At 35.9% G+C, this 22,752-nt stretch overlaps 1 protein-coding gene across 2 annotated transcripts in view; it reads left to right on the forward strand.

Annotated features, from left to right (window-relative positions):
* LOC122813500 (putative ferric-chelate reductase 1) overlaps positions 1-22,752 on the forward strand; it is a 948,313-nt gene that overhangs the window by 472,464 nt on the left and 453,097 nt on the right. For both annotated transcript variants that reach the window (XM_044085846.1, XM_044085847.1), the window contains exon 6: positions 12,369-12,575. In XM_044085846.1, the coding sequence (XP_043941781.1) occupies positions 12,369-12,575 (207 nt within the window). The remainder of the gene's footprint in view (positions 1-12,368; positions 12,576-22,752) is intronic.

Below are 22,752 nucleotides of genomic sequence, written 5' to 3' on the forward strand. Positions count from 1 at the left end.
GATATGCTGGGGAAATTCATTGTATATCTGCAGGATTCCACTAATTTTCTAAGATTCACATATAATTATTCTTTACATGAAATTGACTTTCTAGACATTACTGTTAGTAAGGCTGAATGCCAGAAGGTGAAGATGAGTTTATATAGGAAACCAGTTCGAAAGAACAACTTACTACATAGGGAAAGTATGCACCCCAGGCACATTCCACGGAATGTAATGAAGGGCCAATTTTTTAGGATAATTCGGCTATATAATGATGATTAACAGTTGAGAATAGCTTTAATGTAGCTGAAATCTGATTTTTTTGAGCAGAGGATATAATGAACAGGAGATTGACTCTGGCATTGATATAGCATGAGTGAGAGACAAAATAAATGTAAACCTTTTTTTAGGGAGGGTGGTTGAAACAGAACAAACTTCGGCACATACCCCTCAACATTTTCTAGATTTCCTATTTCTTTTTCTAGTAACATTAATGTTTTCTGTGATGTTGTTAGAAAGAACTGCAATATTTAGAATACAGTAGATGAGTTAAAAGGGGTCATAGGGTTAAATGAATATATTAGTATTACACCCATTCTGAAGTTAAGAGCAGCCAAATTATAAACAATGGTAATAATAAATATTTTAAATGAGTTCACATTTTATGGTGGTGGTAGTACAGGTGATTTCAAAATACTCATTTCACTATGGCATGATGGCATGAAAAGACATTTGATATAATGGTTTTAATAAATATAATTTTAAAAATTTTTTAAATAATTTTAAAAATATATAAAATTAACATTAAATTTTATTTTATTGTAGTATGTAATATAATAAATAGGAAGGAAAACAAACAAACAAATGAATTTAAACATTTTTCTTTTATAATATTTTTTTTTAAAACTTTTTTAAAAAAACTTTTTAAATGCATTAATTGAATAATTAATTCATTGATACACTATATAAGGGAATAATTTGTTGTAATGGAATCATCTGATGAAGTCCAGCTTTGTGAAGCGTTAATATTTGTGAATAAGAATAATGTAATGTGTGGTTTGTGCTTTTTTTTTTGCTTTTTTATGTGGTCTGAGTGTAATAAATTCCTGGTTCAATTTTTTCAAGTTTGGTTCCTGATTCAATGTCCTTTTCTGCTTATTAGTTGGATTGCACTTTTGTCTTGGTTTAAAAGGGGTCATAGATATAGTCCCGCACTTCACCTTCAAGAATAATAGATCATTAAAGAAGCATCTATGTTATAATTCACAAAAAACCTATAGATAGATTGTTTTCTGATAGATTAGGTACTTATACATGTAGGAATTGCCAGGCATGTAAATACATTCACACTAGAGCTTACTATACACATCCTTCTATGAATTTTAAAATAGAGCTAAATTTGTATGCAGATTGCAAGACTAGCAATCTGGTATATTTTTGTTTTTGTTGCATCTGTAGCATGTTTTATATTGGTAAAACAAATTGTTCCCTTAAAGAGGGAATATTAGAACATTATGGGGACATTAGGAATTGTAAGGACAACAATGCTTTAGCACAACATGTTCTTCATTTTGGTACTGAACATAGTCTCAAATTCATGGTTTTAGAATTAGTTAATATATGTGTCAGAGGGGGGTGATGCCATAAATTGAACTGAAATAGCTGAACAAAAATGGATATTGTATTTCAGTGCAGCTAGACCACCAGGTCTTAATGGTGCTTCTTCACTTAAACATTTTCTTAAAGCACACCCACTGAAGCACTGAGGTTTTCTTTGATATATATATATATATATATATATATATATATATATATATATATATATGTATGTCATTTGTTTATTTACAAGCATATTAGCAGGTTTTTGTGCTATGCATCTTATATATATATATATTTTTATATATCTTTTTATCATATGTTGGTCACTTTAAATGGTTCTTAAACATTTTTGTTTGGTTCCTTCATGCTATAAATTGATTCAGTCTGATGAAGCAATTTGAAATATCGTGAAAGCGCTTACTGTTTGTTATATTAAAGTTGTGTTTTTATCTCTTAGCTGTGTTATCAGGTACCTTTATTTTAATACTTACTACTAGTTTCTAAAACTAACCTGATTGATTACTTCTTGATTGGCTAGATGGCTTATCCTGTCATTTACAATTGGAAGATTTTACATTTTTCATACTGGCCCCTTTTAGACACTATACCTAGGTCTCATTGGAGCAGCAGTTTTTGGACACAATTCTAAAACTCAACCCTTCTTATATCTGTTTTGTTGAAGAAGGGCATTGTTTATCATTCTCACTTTGGTGGCATTGTAGGTTGAGGTATTTTATGTTCCATTTTAAATCTCTATGCTTTCTTGAATCCTGACATGTCTGATAGAGTTCCCTTCCCAGACAATTTTTTCCACAGTTCAATCATGCCAGACAGTTTTCTGACCTGTTAGTTTTTTTTTTTTTTTTTTTGTAATTTTAGATCAGTTCATACCAGCCTGTGATATCACCTTCTTTCTTATTAAGGAATCATTGTTTTTGTTATTTTATACATAATAATCCTAACCTTTAACTTACAAGGGCCTCAGCTTCTGGCACTGTCTGTCTTTTGGGTCTATATTACGTGATCGAAAATTCAGATGTTCGAACACGTAATGATCGAACCCAATAGAGCGAACCGGCAAAATGTCAAATGGCCGGAAAAAAATAACAAAAACCCAAACAAACCATTAAACTGCTTTATGCAGCCCTCCTGCACCCACCACACCCCCGCTACTTAAATAAACCAACTCCGAGACCGAACTACATTGCAGTAAATGGAAATCTCCCCTTACTGGCTTATACTGCATCTTCTGCTTCCCCTCTTGCCATTGGGTTTTCAGTCTTTTGTGTCATGGAAACTGCTGGCCATGACTTGGGATATGGGCATAGTTGATACCTCTTTAATTTTTGAATTCTCTGTCCCCTGCACCACTGTTCTCTGACAAACCAGGTATGGACTGCTCTTTATAATAACCACTGTTAGGTTCATAAGTTTAAATATGCTGCTGATTAGGTCACAAGACCCTTTAATAGTATTTCTTATTTCACATCTAATGCAAATTTTCTGTCATTCAGAATCATCCAGTTTTTTTTTAATATGTCAGAATTCTGATATTCCTAACCAATTGATAAAGCACTCCAGATCCTAGGAATAAATTGAGCAATGACCATATTTATTTCTGTTATTTCCTCCCTATACAGTGGACCTCTCTTCCTGTTTGTGTATTTTTCTGTGTCCAAGCTCAATGCAAAATACTTCCTAATTGAGTGCCTTAAACACTAGACAAAGTTTACCTCTTATATACTTGCAAGAAATACTATACGATTTTAGTTTTTTTTTAGTCAGTTAGAGTAAACCAGGTTCCGACCTCTATGTATTTTATTTTATTTCTTTTATTTATTTATTTATTTTTGTGAGCATAGATAGTCATCCCAAATCAGTTTGTGACAAAGTACAAAAAATAAATTATATTCAGTTGTGGGCTTCCTAAAAGTATTAGATCCAATTCTCATTACATTCAAATTTTTGGAGATCACAACATCCAAATAAGTAATAAACCCTGTTTTTTTTCACAAGTAAACTTAAACTCTACTGTGTTAAAAAAATCCTCAAATGATTCCATAGTATCAGCCCGCCAAATAAAGATGTTGTCCAAAAACCACAAATATAACAAAATATTACAGACCAATAAGGACGTTCCATAATTTATGAGTTTTCCAGTATTGCATCACAATATTGCCAAAAACTGGCGCAGAAGAAGAGCCCATTGTTACCCCCTTGATTGGTTGAAAACATTCACCCTCAAAATAAACCATTATCATTAGAAAGGGAACCATTGACAACAAGAGTTTGATGAAGCCATTCCATGCCTGACTCATGTAATGTAACTAAATACAAATCTTTAGGATCTATTGGAATAAATACACATTCCTTAAAAAAGTAAATTTTCAACAACTTGGATAAAAAAATCCACAAATACCTTAATACATGTGGTTTCTCACTGAAATAAATTAAGTTTTTTGTTTACCAGTAAAGCCTAGCCTCAGTCTTAGATCCAGACAAAACTACAGTGGGATGCGATGGAGGGTTATATTGGTCCTTGTTTTTGGAATTCCAAAAACTGTCTGTATTAGGCCATTTTAATTTAAGAAAATCTTTCAGAAAAAAAATGGTTAGCCTTCTTTGTACCTGCAGGATATCTTAATGAACTTGGGCGGGTCTCCAAGTTTGTTTTTAAAAGAAATTTGAACATAAATGGTTTGCTGGAAAAAAAGGTATGAGGATGAAATGACAGGTAGTGTATCTAGTAGGAGGATGTTCAAATCTGGGTCATGTCCACAGTGTAGGTTAATTTTCGACAACGTGAATATTTCTATCCTCACATACCTAAAACATCTTTTTTGCTTGGGTAAATACACTTGTGTTACATGGGGTGAAGTTTGTTAGGCCACTTGGTTGTCTTACTCCTCCTTTTACGTTGGAAACCAAGAGAAGCATTACAAATTAGAATTTATGAGCATGTCTGTACAAGTAAAAGAGAATTTGATAAACAGGCAAAAACTTGTGTTGATTAACAAATGTATATTTTTGTTTTGGAAAAAGTGGTTATTTCTGACAGGACAGAATGCTGGGAAGTCAAGTTGATGGCTAGAAAATTTCACTGGTGGCTTTTGTAACCCTAGATTGAATGAGAATTTTTAATTGTTTTATAGCTGAGAATTGCAAAGCTGTAGTATTTTTACTGGAAATTGTTTATACTATTATTTTAAGTTATCATTTTGCAAATTTTCATGTTTGTTCTTACATATATTTTATGTAGACACAGTTTTTTATATTTTAAGTTGAAATTTGAAAAGAGCGTATATGATTGGTTACTTAGTCATGTGATTTGTAGTATTGAAAGTATTTAGAGTTGAGGAAAATTGCTTTAAGTTCTGACAAAATTTTGTTATGCAGAGAATAACAGTTTAATAAAAGACAAGCAATTTTTATGAAGGCATTTCTGAGACATTTTATTGTTTTATGGTTCACATATTGCCTTGTAGGCCCCTGTATAATATGCCATGTCTGCCACTTCCTTCTATGTCCTATACTATATTACTCCTTCAGGTACTTTTATGCCTGACAGAACTGCAAAATACTTCTAATGTTTTTCACTGTTATGTGTCTCTTTTTATTGCAGTCCTTCTTTTACATTTATTCGTTAGTTTGGGTTTGTTACTATCTATTTATGTTACTGTTTTAGGCAGTATCAACCACAGCTGTGGCTATAGTGTGGCAGTAGTTACTTAATCATCAACTTGCCTTTCACTCCCTATTGGGTGTCCATCTTTCTCCATGCCTACTACTTGGGTAATTAAGTCATCCAGCACGTTAAATCATCAACCTGCTGGGTGACTCTGCAGGGTAACTAAGTCATCCAACAAGAGGCAACCTGGGGTGTTCAGTGGTGGGCTCTGGTGGTCTTACACCAGTGAGGGCATGTGTAAGCTGTCTGTCTGGTGATGAGACTGGTAGATCATGGTATGTAACTTGGCAGGAGTTGGACAGTGTGATGAAGGTTTTGTTGGATCAGTTGCTAGACTGCAGGATCAGTTACCTGGAGCACATCCTTATATGGCAGGCTGAGTTGTACCTCTGCCTAGCCATCTGTTTCAGGGCACCAGTTGTTGAGCCCAACAAGGACTGCAGTCATGGATGTTACTAATCTCTGGCAGGATGCAATCCTGAGTAGTTCAAATGTCACCTGTCAGCCCACTCTGTCTTCATTCATGGAGTTTTCTTTCCCTCCCCAGTATGTGATCCAATCCTCCAACAATTGCCTTTCCTCTGTCTGTCTGTATCTCTCACTTGCATTCCCCCCTTTTGTGTCTTTACTAGTGTTTTGTGTTTGGCTGCTGCTGCTAACATCCATATAACCACTGTCCTGCTCACACTGTCCTCTTACTGCTGTGTCCTATCATTCTTTAAAAAAAGGCAAATGGACATCAGCCCCACCAAAATGTATACCACTACTTCCATATCCTTGATGCACTCTTCCTGTGGTCCTTCTTTGCTTCTCAACGTTCATGCAATCAGAAGACGTCTCACTGTCGTACACAACCTTTCCATAAATAAATTGGTAGGAACTTTGCCATAAAGCCCTCATTAGGGATCAGTTGTTCTCATAGAAGAGCATTATTGTGTGTGTTAGCATACTTCATCACAGGCATGCTACAAACATGTTACTAGTCTCCTTAAGTCACATAGTCTTCATTGCTCATTGCCATTCTTTAACTAACCCATGGAGATTTTGCCCGAGTTTTCCTTACTTAGGTCATCTTCATCATGCTAAGTGTCTCCTATTACATTATTAATCTGTTTAATTTGCACTGAACTACTTTAATTGTGTTGTTATGCTTTGTACAGCCACATGGGATGTTTCTGAAACCCAGCCCTTATATTAAAGTTATAAGTAATTTGGAAAGAAAATGAAGACTATAATTTATTTGATCTTAAGTTTCACTGCTTCCTCACTTTTTCTCTCTAACCACACAAAAAATGTCATCATGGTAGATACTAGGTAGTGATTTACCTACACATGCAAAGCATTCTTGGTAAGCAGAATCAGCTTCCTTAGAAAAATAGCTTCTTCCATACAATGTAGTTTCACTACTACATCATTGCCCATTGTTTTTTTAGTTTAAAGTGTTCTGCCAACAAGACCTAGTTGAATAGTTGTCTTCAGAGGCATAGCTGGCTCAGCCAGCACTCTGGGCCAGTCCTTGAACTAGTGCCACACCCCCTTGCTAAAACAGAAGACAAAAAAAAGGGCAGCTCCAATTGTCTGCTCATAGCAGTCTGGAGCACATGCCCCCCCTCCCCGAGACATGTCCCGTCTAAGACAAATGCCCCCTCCCTGCCATAGCTTTTCTTTGGAAGAGCAAAAAAGACAACTCCAATAGACTGCATATGGCAGTCCAATGCTCATGCCGCCTCCCTGCCACAGCTGTTCATTGGAAAAAACAAACAAAAAGAAGTGCTGCTCAGTCAGACTGTTCATGGTAGTCTGGAGCACATGCCCTTCCCTGCCACACCTCTACATTGGAAGAGCAAAAAAAAAAAATTGCAAATTTGCAAGTTGCTTTCTGTACTGGGATTCAGACATGCCAGTATAGAAAGAAGAATGCAAGAGTGGCACTTTGGGATTATGCCCTCTAACACCTTCCTCTCAGGCACATGTCCCATTCACCACACCCTTGCTACACTACTGCTTGTCTTTATTGGAAGGAAGAAATTCATATTCATGCGTTTAGCATGGAAATATAATAGCCCTTATATTTATTCATGAAGTGAGACATTGTGAGTTATGTCTTTCATCGTGACATGATAAGAGTCTACAGTTCCAAGAAAAATTTCTGGAGCCATCATTATCAACAAAGTAAAGTAGGAAAGACAGCACACTTTGTACTAAAGTCTGTATAATAATAGTATCGTAGATGGTAAGGAGGTCATGCCCAACTTCAAGTGTTAGTTAATTACACATCACTAAGTGAACAATACAGTTTAATGAAGTACTCCATAATCAAACATCCATATTCACCTAGTTTCATATCTCTTAGCCTAATAACAATGGGTTGCCAAATGCCCTACTGTCAGGCTTTAATGGTGTCACTGGCTGGAACCCCATCTGTCAGTTTAATTTTTTGTTATAAATAAAGTTGTCCTGAATATAGAAGTGTAATTTTCATAATTTAAAAAAAAAGTTAAAAAAAAAAAGGAAAGAAAAAGAAAAAAAAATGCCCATCCTTCCCATTTCATATTTGTACCATCTCATCCAGGATTAGACACCTTTAGAGTGACAGTGGGCGGTGTCCTTTTCCTTAAGTTTCTGCAGTCCTAGTAATCATGTTTACAGTTATTAAATGCCAACTCCATAGAATAAAGAGAGGGACTGACAAAAAGAGAAAACTCTCCATCATTATGTCTCCTTCACCTGCACCCAAACAGACTGTAACATGTACCAGTGTACGATCCACTTACACATACTTTTCCTACAATACTACAATACCACTTTCATTTCTAAACCCATGACATGCCAGTGCTTATTTGGAGGAGGCTGCAAACTGAGATAAGCCCTCACATTCTGTTTTATTTCTAAATGGTCTCTCTAAATGCCCTTAACTTTGCTATTTCATAAGTCTCCAAATTAGCTTTGCAGTATGCCTTCTGCCTGTCATGGTCTCTTAAACTTTACAGCTGACATAATTCATGTGTGTGCTGAAATGTGGTATTTGCTTGGTAATTTTGTAAGTAACCATTGGATAGAATCATATCCTAGCAGTCACATATTTCATGACTACGGGTTCTGCAGATGTGTTGTGGTGCAGAATTAGTTCTGTACTGTAATGTTACAAAACATATAACACTACCATTAACATTAACAAAATATACAATATACTGCTCACATTCTAGCTGTTTGCTGACTGCTGTTATGTGTACGACAGCTGTAAGTTGATTCTGTCACTGGTTGTTATGGCATTACCTAACAAAACTTCATAATCATTCTGTGAGCCTCAGAGGTAGGCTAATCTTGAAACTAATGATGCTATAAGGAGTCAGCACATTAATCCATTTAAGGAAGACTGTACTAGCTTTGGGCAGCACAGAGATGGAGCAGTTATTGAGGTTGCCACACAGTGCTAGTTGCCTGTTTTGGCTTTCATCTGGGATGACTTGCATCTGGAGTTGGAACATTCTCCCTGGGTTTATGTGGGTTTTTGCTTGAAGCTTCAGTTTTCTTCCATTTCCCAAAGATTTTCTATAAATGAAATGGCATTTCACTAAACTACCCATAGTTGTACGTGTGTGTTTTTGTGTGTGGACATGTGTTTTCCCACATCCTATGATGCATTTGCATCTGCTTACTGATGATAAATATTTCTTTTCTCTTTATGGTTTAATAGGTAGAGAATGAATGACTGTACTATTTTTTAGCATTTAAGGTAATACCATTGTTTTGTACCTGCAATCTTGTGTGTGGTATGAACATAGCAGTAGTAGTTATGATTGCCAGGAGCAAATATAGAAGATGTGAAAGAAGCCTTAGAATGCCTTAATGTAAGGAAGTATGGATCTGGTTTTATTCATGTTAATACAAATGATGTCACCAACAAAGATTCTCTGACTGTTAGTCTGGAACTGACAGCCCTCCTAGACAGTATAGCTTGTACTGGTGTCAGGACATATTTTTCACAAATCACCTGTAGAAAGGATAATCAGGTCACCAGGAATGAAAAGATTTTTTGGGTAAATACCTACATGGAAAAAATGTCCTGTTTTAAAAAATGGAAATGTGTAGAGCATCCAAGCCTTCTTTTGGGCACACATGTTCAGACAGAATGGTATGCATTTGTCTAGATCAGGGAAGAGAATTTTTTCAGCAGATATTTTGCAATATTTAACAAATACTAGCCAGGATTTTTGCCAGGTCACAAATGTAACAGTTCACAGATAGTAACATCTGATGCATTTCTGATGGTTGTTAATGCTAGGAGCATTAATAATAAAGTTATTTTATTAGAAAATTTGCTACATTGCCACAAGATTGATGCTGTTATTGTTTGTGAAATATGGTTAAAGAACAATGACTGGAAACCAGTTCTGACAGGGTATAAATATTTTTACTGTAACAAAAATTCTAACAAAAAATCAGGTGGAGGTGTTATGATAGGGATTAAAGATAGCTATGAGACCTGTGATTATTACATGTTCAGTGATAACACCAGTACTATAGACTGTGTAACTGTGACAATAAAGACAACCCTGAAACATATAACAATTGTTGGAGTGTACAGACCACCAAAGTCAAATGCAGATGACCTAGAGTAATTCATACATTTCTTACATGAAACACAGGAAGGAAGAATAATATTAGCTGGGGACTTAAATTTACCAGAAACAGACTGGAATGATATTGATTCAACAATGTTAGTAAAGAAATTATTCACAGAGTTTCAGGAACAATAAATGCTTCAGATTGTAAAAAAAAAACTACAAGGGGACAGAATATACTAGACATTGTATGTGTTCCCAAAGAAATTAGTGTAACTTCAAGTCAAGTTTTAACACCATTGATGTGCAGTGATCATGGTGTTTTTAAGGTTAATTTGTTGCTAGATAATTCTGCCAAACTGAAATCTAAGCCAATGCACAGAAGGTTACTTACAGAGTATAGGGAAGCAAAACAGTTACTATATAAAACTAACTGGAGTGAGGTGTTCACTGCAAAAACTGCAGATGGAATGTGGAAAGTTTTGAAAGAGAAATTGTTTGAGTGCAAAAGGTCAAAAAATGTTTAACATCAGGATCTAGATACATAACATCAAGGGGGTGTATTTCCATAAGAACAAGATACCTGATTAAGGTGAGAGAAAAAATATAAGAAATGGAAGAGAGGTCGAACTTCAACTTTGAAAACTGAAATAAATAAGCTGGACAAACAGATTAAGCATAGTGTTAGACAAGATCAAGAAAATTTTGAAGAAAATTTATATAAAGATATTGAGCATACTAGGAAACCTTTTATAGATATATAAGATGTGGAAGGAGTAAAGATACACAAATTGATAAACTGTGTGCAGATTTTAAAATTTATTCTCAGACACAACAGATTATAGATATATTTACAAAATCGTATGCAAAACAGTTTGGCTTCACAAAAGGGGTGGTATGTTATCCTACTGACATCCAGGTAACCCCAGATACTGGAGTCAAATTAGATTATATTGAAAAAGAACTGTGCAAACTGGATCCAAACAAAGTGCAGGAAGGAGACAGAATAAGTAACAATGGCCTGAGAACACTTCAGCAAGAACTTACACTACCATTATAGTCCTTATTCACTAGGTCATATAAATATGGGGAGATTCCTCAAGATTAGAGACATGCACTTATTAAACCTGTCTTTAAGGGAAAGGGGAGTAGGACAAACCCAGAGACATATAGATCCTTAAATCTACTTCCATGTTATGGAAAAATAATGGAGAAGGTAATATTGGATAAGTTATTGTCAGAACTGGATAGGTTGAGACTTGAAACCATATATCAGCATCCATATGTTGAAAATAGATCTATTACCACCTGTAACTTCATGTTCTATAACAGTATAATAACAGCTATGAATGAAAGATTGTGCTGTGATGTAATTTATATAGATTTAACTTCAGCATTTGAAAGGGTCATACACAAAACACTGATCAATAAATTAGTACAACTAGGTATTGATGTACTGTTGATAAGATTGATAGCTGCATGGCTTACAAATAGGACATGGCAAGGATCACACACCAACTGGACAGGTGAAATCCTCGGTTACAGTCAAGGTGTCCCACAGGGCTCTGTCCTAGGCCCTTACTTGTTTAGGTTGTATCTTTCAGACCTTACCTTTTCATCTAAGGTGTTCTACAGTCTATATGCTGATGACCTGAAATTGGGTAAACTGATTACAAGTGCTACAGATAAGGCATGTCTGCAAAATAATTTGACTAAATTGACCATTTGGGCACAAGAGAATAATATGTTGATAAATATATAAAAAACTAAGCATATGAGATTTGGGAAATATAAACTGAAAGGTGAATATTTAATACAACACACAGTGATTGAAACTGTAGACTCATTTAAGGACCTTGGTATATGGATAGATTCAGCTATGAGTTTTTCTAATCATATCAACCACTTGGGTAATGATAGTTATAGAACTATAGGTTGTATGAAAATATTTATAAAGTCTAGGAAATCAAACATAATGAAGTCATTGTTTGTTAGTTACATTAGACCCAAACTTGAGTATGGAATAACAATATGAAAACCCTATAGGAAAACAAGCATGAATAAACTGGAAAGAGTACTGCAAAAATATACCAAGGTCATCCATGGATGTGAAAATCTAAGTTATTATGAAAGACTAAAATATCTGAACGTGTATAGTGTCTCTTACAGATATTTAAGATGAAATCTTATTCAGGAATATAGGGCATATAGGGACATCTATCTCTGGGAATGTTGGGGGTTATCAAAAAGTACTAGAGAATCATCAGACAACCTCTGTAGAAGGTTCTATAGGAATGAGAAGTGTACTAACTGGTTCTCTGACAGAGTAGCTGATGCTTGGAACAGACTACCAAATTACATTAAAGCAAGTACTAGTTTAGATACTTTTAAGAACAGCCTGGACATTTATTATGGGAACAAGTGTTTTGGTATATTGGCAAGCTAGAAGGGCATTAATGCCCATGCTTGAAACATTTGTATGTATGTATAACAATATGCAAGAAACGTATTTGACGACATATTTTTGAATTCAGTTACAGATATCCAGTGGTGGCTGTGGAACTTCCAAATTTTGCTTCAGTGTCCCTGCAGATTGCAGTCCTGACTCAAATCCAGATTGCTTTTTCATGTCCTCTTCTGTGACTGGAAATGCTGGAACAGGAACTTTTGGCTTAAAATTTGAACTAAGTGGCAAATCCAGTGGATACATAGCTGTTGGACTTTCAGATGACAAGATAATGGTAACACATATAATCAATAAATTTGTAGAATATTATGTTTCATGCATTAGCGCAGACCTCACAGCAATGTATTAAGGATGTGAATACCATTGTTTTATTAGACAGCATTTTTAAGGATTGCAAGAAGTGAAAGCAATGTAAGCCAAAACTGGAAATGTGTATGCCATTTGATAGTGCAAACACAGTAACTTGTCTTCTCAGATTTGTTGTTTGAGTGGTGATTTTCAAAGTCTGCTTATTGAGAGACGAAAATATGTGTGTGTGTGTGTGTGTGTGTGTGTGTGTGTGTGTGTGTGTGTGTGTGTGTGTGTGTGTGTGTGTGTGCATGCACGCGGATGCGTGCACTTATGTGTGTGTGTTTATTTATGTGCTGAACACCACGAACAGTTCCCGTAAAACCGTAACAATCAAGATCAACCTCCATTTCCAACCAGAGAAGATACACACCGAGGACAAATAATCAAAAGTAGTTTAGTTTTACGCACTTTCATTATTAATACATGAACTTCCTCAGAAGAATTAATTTGAACTGACCCCCAAACACATTTATACATTAAACGTTACATAAAATCATCCTAAAAGAAGCATCACCCAGTTAATAGGTAACTAAATTAAAACACAAACCATTGAGACATTGTCATTCAGTCTTGGGGAATTGTAGGCAGTTAATTGAATTTTCCATATTAGTTCCTTGCAGAAGATCAGATTTTCCCACCAATCTCCCCTTTATGGTTTATTCACCTTTTCTAGTATAAAACATACAAACTTCACAAAACTAACAGCATTTATAGAATGTATATGTAAAGTTTATATAAAACATTTGGTATATCCTTCTTGTTCATACTATATGAATGTGTATATATTCTTTTGAGAAGTTTTTTCATGGTCTTTCCCACGTAAAATATGGGACATGAAACACATTGTATCAAGGACCCCACACTGGTGATATTACAATTAAAGTGGCCATTAAAAGTTATTGTTAATTGAAAAAGTGTTAATTCAATCTTCTTTGCCTTTTAAAATATATGAACAAAAATTATAACTACCATACTTCCTCAGTTTAGACTCAATGCTGACATGTTTTGTACTCACAACTTGTTTAATAACAATGAAAGTTTATTAATCAAGTTGGGTGTTGACCCATTATTTGTTTATAGCACCGGAAAAGATATTAGTAATTATTTACAGAATAACATTGCCAACATCCTAGCTGACAGGTTCAGCGCAAACTTCTCCCCCCCCTCCCCATCAAAAGGGCAAATATCTATCCCAGCAGAGTGCTGCCCCCCCGACATCTCAGATGCTCAGGTGGGAGCCGCCCTCTCCAAAGCAAAAAACACAGCATCAGTGGGACCAGACTGTGTCCCAGGCTGCGTCCTACATGAACTCCAAGAAGAGCTAAACCCAAACATAAAACTACTGTTCAATCTCAGCCTTACTACAGGATATGTACCCAAAGAGTGGCGTACAGCAACAGTGGTCCCTCTCCACAAAGGTGGTGCCTCAACGGACCCTGGAAACTATCGCCCCATAAGCCTGACTAGCTTGGTCTGCAAAGCTATGGAAAGGATCATTATGGACCTCATAAATAAAGATATTGGGGACCTACAGACACTGGATCCTACCCAGTTTGGCTTTGTTAAGGGCAGATCCTGCCTCTTAAACCTGGTTGACTTCTTTGAAGCAGTCACCAAGACCATTGACAAAGGGAAGGTGGTCCACACAGCCTATCTGGAACTCACAAAAGCCTTCGATACAATACCCCACTCGGGCATTATAGATAAGCTCACCAGCTTAAATATAAACCCCTATGTCACTAGATGGGTTGCAAACTGGCTCAAGGACAGAACCCACATGGTTAGAATTGCTGGAGCCATGTCAGACTCCAAACCAGTTACAAGTGGCGTCCCACAAGGCTCAGTCCTGGGACCTCTCTTGTTTGGTATATATTTCTCGGAGGTACAGGCCAACACGGAAGGACTGTGGCTGACCAAGTTCGCAGATGACTGCAAACCGGGTGCCATAATCGACTCTCCAGCCGACACAAGCATCCTCCAAAAGGGCCTCATAGAAACAGACAACTGGTGCCAGAGCCATGGCCTCAAGCTAAATGCCAAAAGTGTATAGTCATCCCTTTGGCAAAAACAAAGTGCCAAATTACCACATAGGTGGTAATCCATTAAGTACAGAAGAAGTCATTAGGGACCTGGGGACCCAAGTTGATAGCAATCTCTCATTTGACAACCACGTGGCCAAAGTGGTTAGAAAAACATTTTATATAGCCCACCTAATCATGAAGGGATTCACATCTAGATTAGGGAGGTCATCGTGCCTCTTTACTCATCCCTCATCAGGCCCATAATCGAGTACAATGCCCTTTTGGGATGTACCTTACCAAACACCTGCAGCAACTGGAAAGACCCCAAAAGTACCTCACCAAGAGGATCAAAGGGCTCAAACAGATGCCATATGCTGCCCGGTTAAAGAAACTCCAGCTCTACTCAGTGGCATACCGACTGCTCAGAGGTGACCTGTGCCTGATGTATAAGGCCATGTCCAACCCGGAATTAAGGGACATGCTGCACCTCAAAAAATCCAAATCCCATCGAGTAGAGACTTGAACCTCAGCACTGAAATAAATAGGACATGCTGGAGGGACAGATTCATAACCAGAGGCTCCCTTCACTATGGAATAAAATCCCAGTCCAGGTTAGGCAGAGTCCCTCATTGACTCTCTTCAAGAGGAATCTTGATGAGTGAATGGGAGATCATAGGTTTGCCCCGGGTATCACTTCTGTGTCACTGTTAGACAGAGGCACAGTATACTAACCTCGAAAAAGGGCATAGCAAAATTAATTTAAAATGGGTGGCGAAAGTCAAACATACTCTGGCTAGGCTTATAAATGCCCTAGGGCAGATAGCCTAGTATGAACCTATGAACCTAATTATATATCAAAAAATAAACACAAATATTTATAGCATGAAGAAGAGGGTTATACAAGAGATTTAACAGCTCTTCAATGATGAACAGTTTCCTTGCTTCCTTCCTGACGTCCTACTGTATATTTTAGCAATATTGCATTTCCTCTGCTTAATTTTTCTTTTTCATTTTCTAGAAACTCCTCTCTTTTGTCTTACAAAGTCTTTGTAGAATGAGGCTAAGCAGTGCTATAAGAATGTGTACATGTGTGCGTTTTTTGACAGATAAAACTATATGCTTCACACAATCTTTCCATATCACATGACCCCCCATTACACATAAAACACAGTCATTATTATACTTGGCTTTTCCTTGTTTCTTGTCTTTTTGCATCGCGTCACGAATATGACTATAGAAGTGTGTCCGTGTTATCTGTCATCATTCCAGGAAGAATACTTTCTTATGTTGTTGCTGAACTATTTCACCTGGGTCCTCTCTCTCTCTCTCTATATATATATATATAGATATATAGATATATAGATATATAGATATAGATATACCCACATCTACTTGTGCATTCATTTGGAAAAATGTTACCTGACTAGAATCCATTTTCTTTATGATATATGGCCTAACTTTTCTTCATGTTCTCTAGTTTAAGCCTTATAACTCTTTATAGTCTCAAGGCACATTTGATTTAACCTTCCCCTTGATATCTTTCTTTTTACTCCTGAAAAATTACACCTCTAACTAATATAAAGTTATCAAATTGTGTAAGAGGCCAGTAGCTGTTGACCATAATCCATCAGCATGATCACTGCTGCAACCATTAAACACAAATTTTAAAATGTATTACTTATATTCTTATGCTATTAGTACCTGTGAGATAGGTATTAGGAAGTGAGAAGTGACTGTCACTGGTCCTTGTCCACGTAAGTATTGACATGTCTCTGCCCAGTTGTAGCTACACCCCATGTTCATTCTCCCTCTCAATACACACTCACAAAGTATATCCCCGTAATTGATTTAACACTAGTATTCCCATCCTCTTTTGCCTTATTTACACAAAGTATCATTAAATGGTTTAAATTCCAATGCAGCTGTATAACCCAAAATGTAAAAATTACAAGATGCAGTTTCATTTTGTGAGCCCAATGCTCACTTGTAGGGTTCTTTGTTACTTCTGATTTCTCAACATAAACTTCTGTCTTTATGTTCCACATGAAAACTTAATACATAAAATGCTGTCTGCTACTAGCTGTCCATTCATTAAATAGTTTTGTAATGACCAGATACCCGATGTACTGATCTTCTTCTGTAGACTTACTTTTAGGTATAAATTAAAATCACAAAAGAACTGGGGTCACTAACTTTGTTGTTCTGCAAAATAAAGACTAATTGCAACACACACACACACACACAGACACACACAGACACACACACACACACACACACACACACACACACACACACACACACACACACACACACACACACACACACACACACACACACACACACACACACACACACACACACACACACACACACACACACACACATTTTAAACTGTACATTTTTCAAAATGTTTGTCACCTATTATTTGGGCTGACCGAGTATTCCCTGTGAGGTCCTACTTTTCCCTTCCACAATGATAAACTTACCCCAGTCTCCACTGCAATAGCTGCGCATTGGTAGTGATACAGACAGTAATGGCTTGCAGCAGGTATACATTTTAATAGGGTCTCCATGGGAAAACTGGATTAAACATTGTCTGACCTGCCTTTGTTTTAGGTGATGTGACTTCCTGGCAGCAAGCTGTAAAAACTGTTATGTTAATTGTCATTGCTTGAGCAAGATATTACAAGAGATAGAAGGGTATGGGGTGTTGTCAGGTTCTGTAAGTGTTAAATATCTTCTTTTCACACATCTCTGAGATAGCAAGAAAGAAATAGGTCTAGCAAACATTTCAACTGTTGTAAGCTGACCCTTTTGTTCACTTACCGTCAGAAAACTGTAATCTTCACCTTTACCTGCTGACAAGGAATTGCTTAAATCGTCTGTACGGTGAGACTAAGATGCAAGTCCATCATCTGTCCCTTTTTCCAGGATAGTTATACTTTGAGCAGTGATGTTTGTGAAACGTTGGAACATGAAAATGATCTTTGTCCTGGTGTCTTAGGAAGGTATCTGAATGTAATACTGCAGAACACTGTAATATCATGCCTTTAATAGTTTAGTATGATATGAAAAAAGACGCAACTAAATTTGACAATAGTCATCCTGTTTAGGTATAGGATTAAGGTAATTATTTTGCAATAATAGAAGATGCCATATTCAGTTGAGTAAGAAGCTTCCCAGTTTGGACATTTGAAAATGTGGCATTCTTTTAATAAGAATAAGAAGGCTGGATGATTTTGAAGAAGGGTCTTGATTCAGAGACTACAGCATTATTCTAGGCTGTTTTTTTTTTTGTACCCCTTTAAAAAATATGAGCACAACCAGTAATGTCACATCCTACAAGATATTTGTGATAAGAAATTTAAAATGAAAAAAGGAAAGACAGAGTTTGAAAATTCTTGTATTATAACAGCTATAAACACTTTATTTCTTCTTCTGATATTGAAGCTGGAGTTGAAAGGGTAAAAACATTGATATCACTTACATAGATGGTGATTGTTTATAAACCAGTAGAGAAGTCTGCTACTAACAGATGTGATCTACTGATTCTGAGGCTTCTAGCACTTATTCGGTATTACAGCTCCTGTAAAGCAAGACTGCTGCTTGACCTTTTATGAACTTTAATTTAGATACAAACAGCACTGATTTTGTGTGTGTTCCCTCAATCACAGCACCATCTTGTGGACTAAATAGCTAGCTAAAATCTGTGCCAATATTTTTTTTTTCCATATTTATTTTTATTTGTTTTTCAAAAGTATATTACAGTAGATAACAATATAAATAATCATGAAAATTGTCAGATACAAAGGAGTATTTGCTTCAACATTCAATCAGGTCATATTTCTACTAAGTCACATAGAATAAGCACATTTACTATTTATTTTCAAATTTTAACAGGAAATTGCATAGAATTAGCCTAACTGCATGGTATAGTAAACTCTAACACACTAGATGCAATATTTACAGCAGGTGCAACAGCGACTAAAGGGCAGAAGCATGAGAGAGGTGTATCTGTATTTGATTCATCCTTAAGTTGCTTGGCTAACCATCTTTGATTTGTACTTTACTTAGTACAGGGGAATTTTGTATACAATGTGATGATTTAACGCTTTGAAAAATATTCATTCTTTCAGAATGTGGTTCAGAAGGAGACTCCAGTATTTTTGAAAATACGTGCGTGTATTACTATCTCTTGTGATTAATTTATGTGCTGTAACATATTTAATAGCTTTGTTCTTGAATTCCTCCCATGATAGTTTGGGTCTATCTGTCCAATTCTGGGTGATATATAGTTTCATTAGCGCAAATAATGTGGCTAATATCCGTATGTCCTGCTTAAGTAATTTTTAGGGGGGGTTATATGTAGGATAGCAAATTCCCACGAAAATGTGGACTGTTCGTAACCCATTTTTTCTAACTTCACCTTCAGAGAACACCATAACGTGTATGCAAATTTAAAGCCCCATAGGATGTAAAAGAGATCAACATTCACTGTTGGACAATAGGGACAGTTTGGGGAGTAGTTTGAATTAAATTTATTTAAAATCACTGGTGTGTAGTAGGCATTATTGTCGATTATCAATTGTGTACGGATTAAACTATTGAAAAGGGGTAGTGTAGTTTCTATCACTTTGGATTTTTGTTCATCCGTAATTTTTGTTATTTTTCTCATTCCAGTAGGCAGAGAACAGTAAGGATAATTGATATTTGATGGTTGTAATTAACTTGTATGTGTTAGAGAGTATTTTCTTTTTATAAGAAAGGCATTGTAGCAGTGTTGTTGTAGTATCTATATCTGCATGTACTGGATTGCTAAAGTTACCCAGCATGGCAGCCAGATATTTAAGTTATCTTAGAATTATTATATGTTTTTGCTGAGCATCAGCTTTTCTCTGGTCTCTTGTATAGCATAATCTTTCATTTTGAGAATGTTCCATATGACATAGTTCTTAATTTGTGGATATTGATTGAGATTTATCATATTGTTATTTAATTTGAGATTAGGATTTAAATGTATAGGTTTCAGAAGAGTCAAAGTATGTACTAGGTTTATAGATTCAAGTAGCTTCCGGAATATTATGATATTATTTCTTAATGATTTATGTAATTCAATTGTCTTGAACTGTTCTTCCTGGATAAAAGGTAGGGCTTTAGGATTAATATTTAATGATTTAACATGTTCAAACCATAGTTTAACCCATGTTGGTGACCATTCTTCAGCCATGGGAGAGTGTTCTGACATCTGTATTATTCTGTTAGTGTAAATTATACCATAATATAGCTTGAAATCTGGAAGACTCAGTCCCCCTCTTTCTTTCGGCAGGATTAATTTAGAGTATTTGATCCATGTTGCTTTTGGGTACCAGATGAACTTAGCTATTTCTGTGCAGATTTTGTGAAAGAAGTTTTTGGGGATGTTAGTGTTTGTTGCATTTAATTGATAAATCCCTTTTGGAAGAACATTAATTTTTAATGACTGAAACCTTAGCTAAGGTTGATAGCTTCATATTTTTCCATCTATAGAAGTCTTGGTTTACCTGTGTCCATAGCTTCCCTAAGTTGTTTGGGATTATTGACTTCTGGTTATGATTGAAAAGTATTCCTAAGTATTTGAGGGAGTAGTCAATTTGAATTGGTGTGTCCAGGAAATAGTATTCTTTATGGCCTAGCAGATTAATTGGAAAGATTTTGGATTTGGATGTGTTAATTTCATAGTTTGATACTTTTGAGAATTTTTTAATAGATTTCATAATTTTACTGAGGTCTGTATTGGGGTTTCAAAATATATATTGACATAATCTACGAAAGTTGTTAGGACAATTTTATTATTTAGAAGCTTTGGTATGTGATGATATGTGCACTGGACTATAAGAAGGAATAGGGGTTCAATATATAAATTGAAGAGGTATGGAGAGATGGGGGCAACCCTCTCTTGTGCCATTTACAATTCTTATTGGTTTGGATTCTATTTTATTTATTTTAATTGATGTGTATGAGCTTTTATATATCTTCCAAATTATGTCAGTGAATTATTTTGGAGTATTATAGAATGACAGTGTTCCAAATAGAAATTCTTGATAACTTTATCAAAGGCTTTGCTAGCGTCTAACGCCAGGGATCTGTGCCAATATTTAATAAAGGCAACTTGAAAAACTGAATGAAGAAAAAATATTTATATTCAGTTACAGAAGCACTCATACATCTGATCCTCTGACATAAAAAAGCATAACACTGGCCTCCAAAAATCATTGTAAAGGACCTAAAAGATGAGACCTTTTCAAATGTTTTGGAAAATGTAGTCTTTAGATACTAGACTTCCTGTAGTTACTGATTATAATTCTTTATGTTGGCTTATTTCAGTTGTTAAATAATGTATATACCTTTGAGTAAGTCTTCCTTTATGAAAAAAAAAAAAAAAAAAAAAAATTCAGTAAATTGGAGGAGCAACGCAAAATACGATACCAGAAAATATAAAGTTATGCCTAAATCATACCAGTTGAAAGATATGGGAGAACCTTTGAGACCTATGAAGTCTTATAATTAGAATGGGTAAATGAGAAAATAAAGTTTGCTAAGAGTAAGCAACTGATAAAGCATGCCCACCCCCAAGTTCTTACATTTGGAACATGGACACCATACGACTGGTTCTACTTACAATATGGTAAGCTGCCATGTAAGATTTCACCTTTCCTGGAACATATTCTGTTCTCATGAACATTACCAGGCCTACCCTAACTCTGTACCTGTTAGAGCTGGTCAGCTTGCAATGACCCCCTGGCTCATTACATAGTTGTTCCTATCCTTTAGGCACTATTAGTCTTCCTAGGCAGTAAAGGCTGCAGTGTCATGTTAATATCAGGTTTGATTGGTCTTATAAACCTCTCTTTGAATTTTAGCACTATTGCTGAAAAATGCATGTCTGTGATATCAAAATAATGTCCGTGGAGTTTTGCCTGTGCAGCTTGCATTTGTCTTGCTAGTACCAAAAGTTTCTAATAAGATTGACATTGATGAATATTAGTCTATTTTTTTCCTAGGATGCAGTGCTCATAAGAAACTAGTGATGGCTGTTTATGCAGTTTCTTTAGAAATGTGTTGGGGTCTCACAAAGTAACAAGGTGCATTAAAATTCTTGTTGTTTAGGAGGCTTTTACTAGGCACTTGAAACTATACTGGTGTCACAAAACATATGAACTTCTTATAGGTTCATAAGTAAGTACTAGGCTAGCTGCTCTTGATTGCCATTTTAAGCCTAGCCAGTTTGGCATTTTGTGCTTGAACTAACCTATCTGATTTGGTTGTAGGTTGGCCTCACCCATCTCATGTTTGCTAATTATATATTATCCTAACGAGAATAACTGAGATCATAAATAGATACTTTGAGAGGAACCATGCCTGGGATAAAGCATTTAAGAGCTGCAGCTGCCCATTAGTAATTCAGGGCAGTCCTGGGAAAACATTTCTGTTTCCCATCCATTGAACTAAGTTGCACTTGAATATGGACAGGGATGAATTTTGTTTTATGTGGATGGGGTGTCTGTTGCACAACAGTGGCAGCAGTATCCTGTGCGAGATATACCTGCCTTCCAAACTGTTCTCTTGATGTTGTCGAAGAGGTTTAGATCCCTAAACCAAGTATTTCTCATGCCATTTGACTTGCTGATGTGCAGTAAACCAATCAGTAATGGGTCACCAGTAATGGGTCACAGGATGCCTTGTATGCCAGACAAGGTCACCTCTTAGACATTTGTAGGATACTGACTATAGTGACAGATTTCTGAGTTGGTCAGTGTAGGACATATTTTAGGCCTTGTTTTTTTTTTTTTTTAGTAAATTATCTCTGAGGGTGTTCCTGTTGTTGCAAGTGGCTGGAAAGATACATGACAAATGGGGGCATTATATTCAATGACTGGCCTACTGAGGGGTGAGTAAAGTGGGGACAATGACATCCCTAGATCTAGACACAATCCCTCTGCTTATAAGTTGTGCAATATAGAAAGACTTTCTTATAACAATAGACACATGTTGTTCAAAAGTTATGTAAATGTCCACATCAGTTCCCAAATCCCAAATAAC

This window comes from Protopterus annectens, chromosome 10.part0 (genome assembly GCF_019279795.1).
Source record: "Protopterus annectens isolate FY-2018-M chromosome 10.part0, PAN1.0, whole genome shotgun sequence".
Classification (NCBI taxonomy): domain Eukaryota; kingdom Metazoa; phylum Chordata; order Ceratodontiformes; family Protopteridae; genus Protopterus; species Protopterus annectens.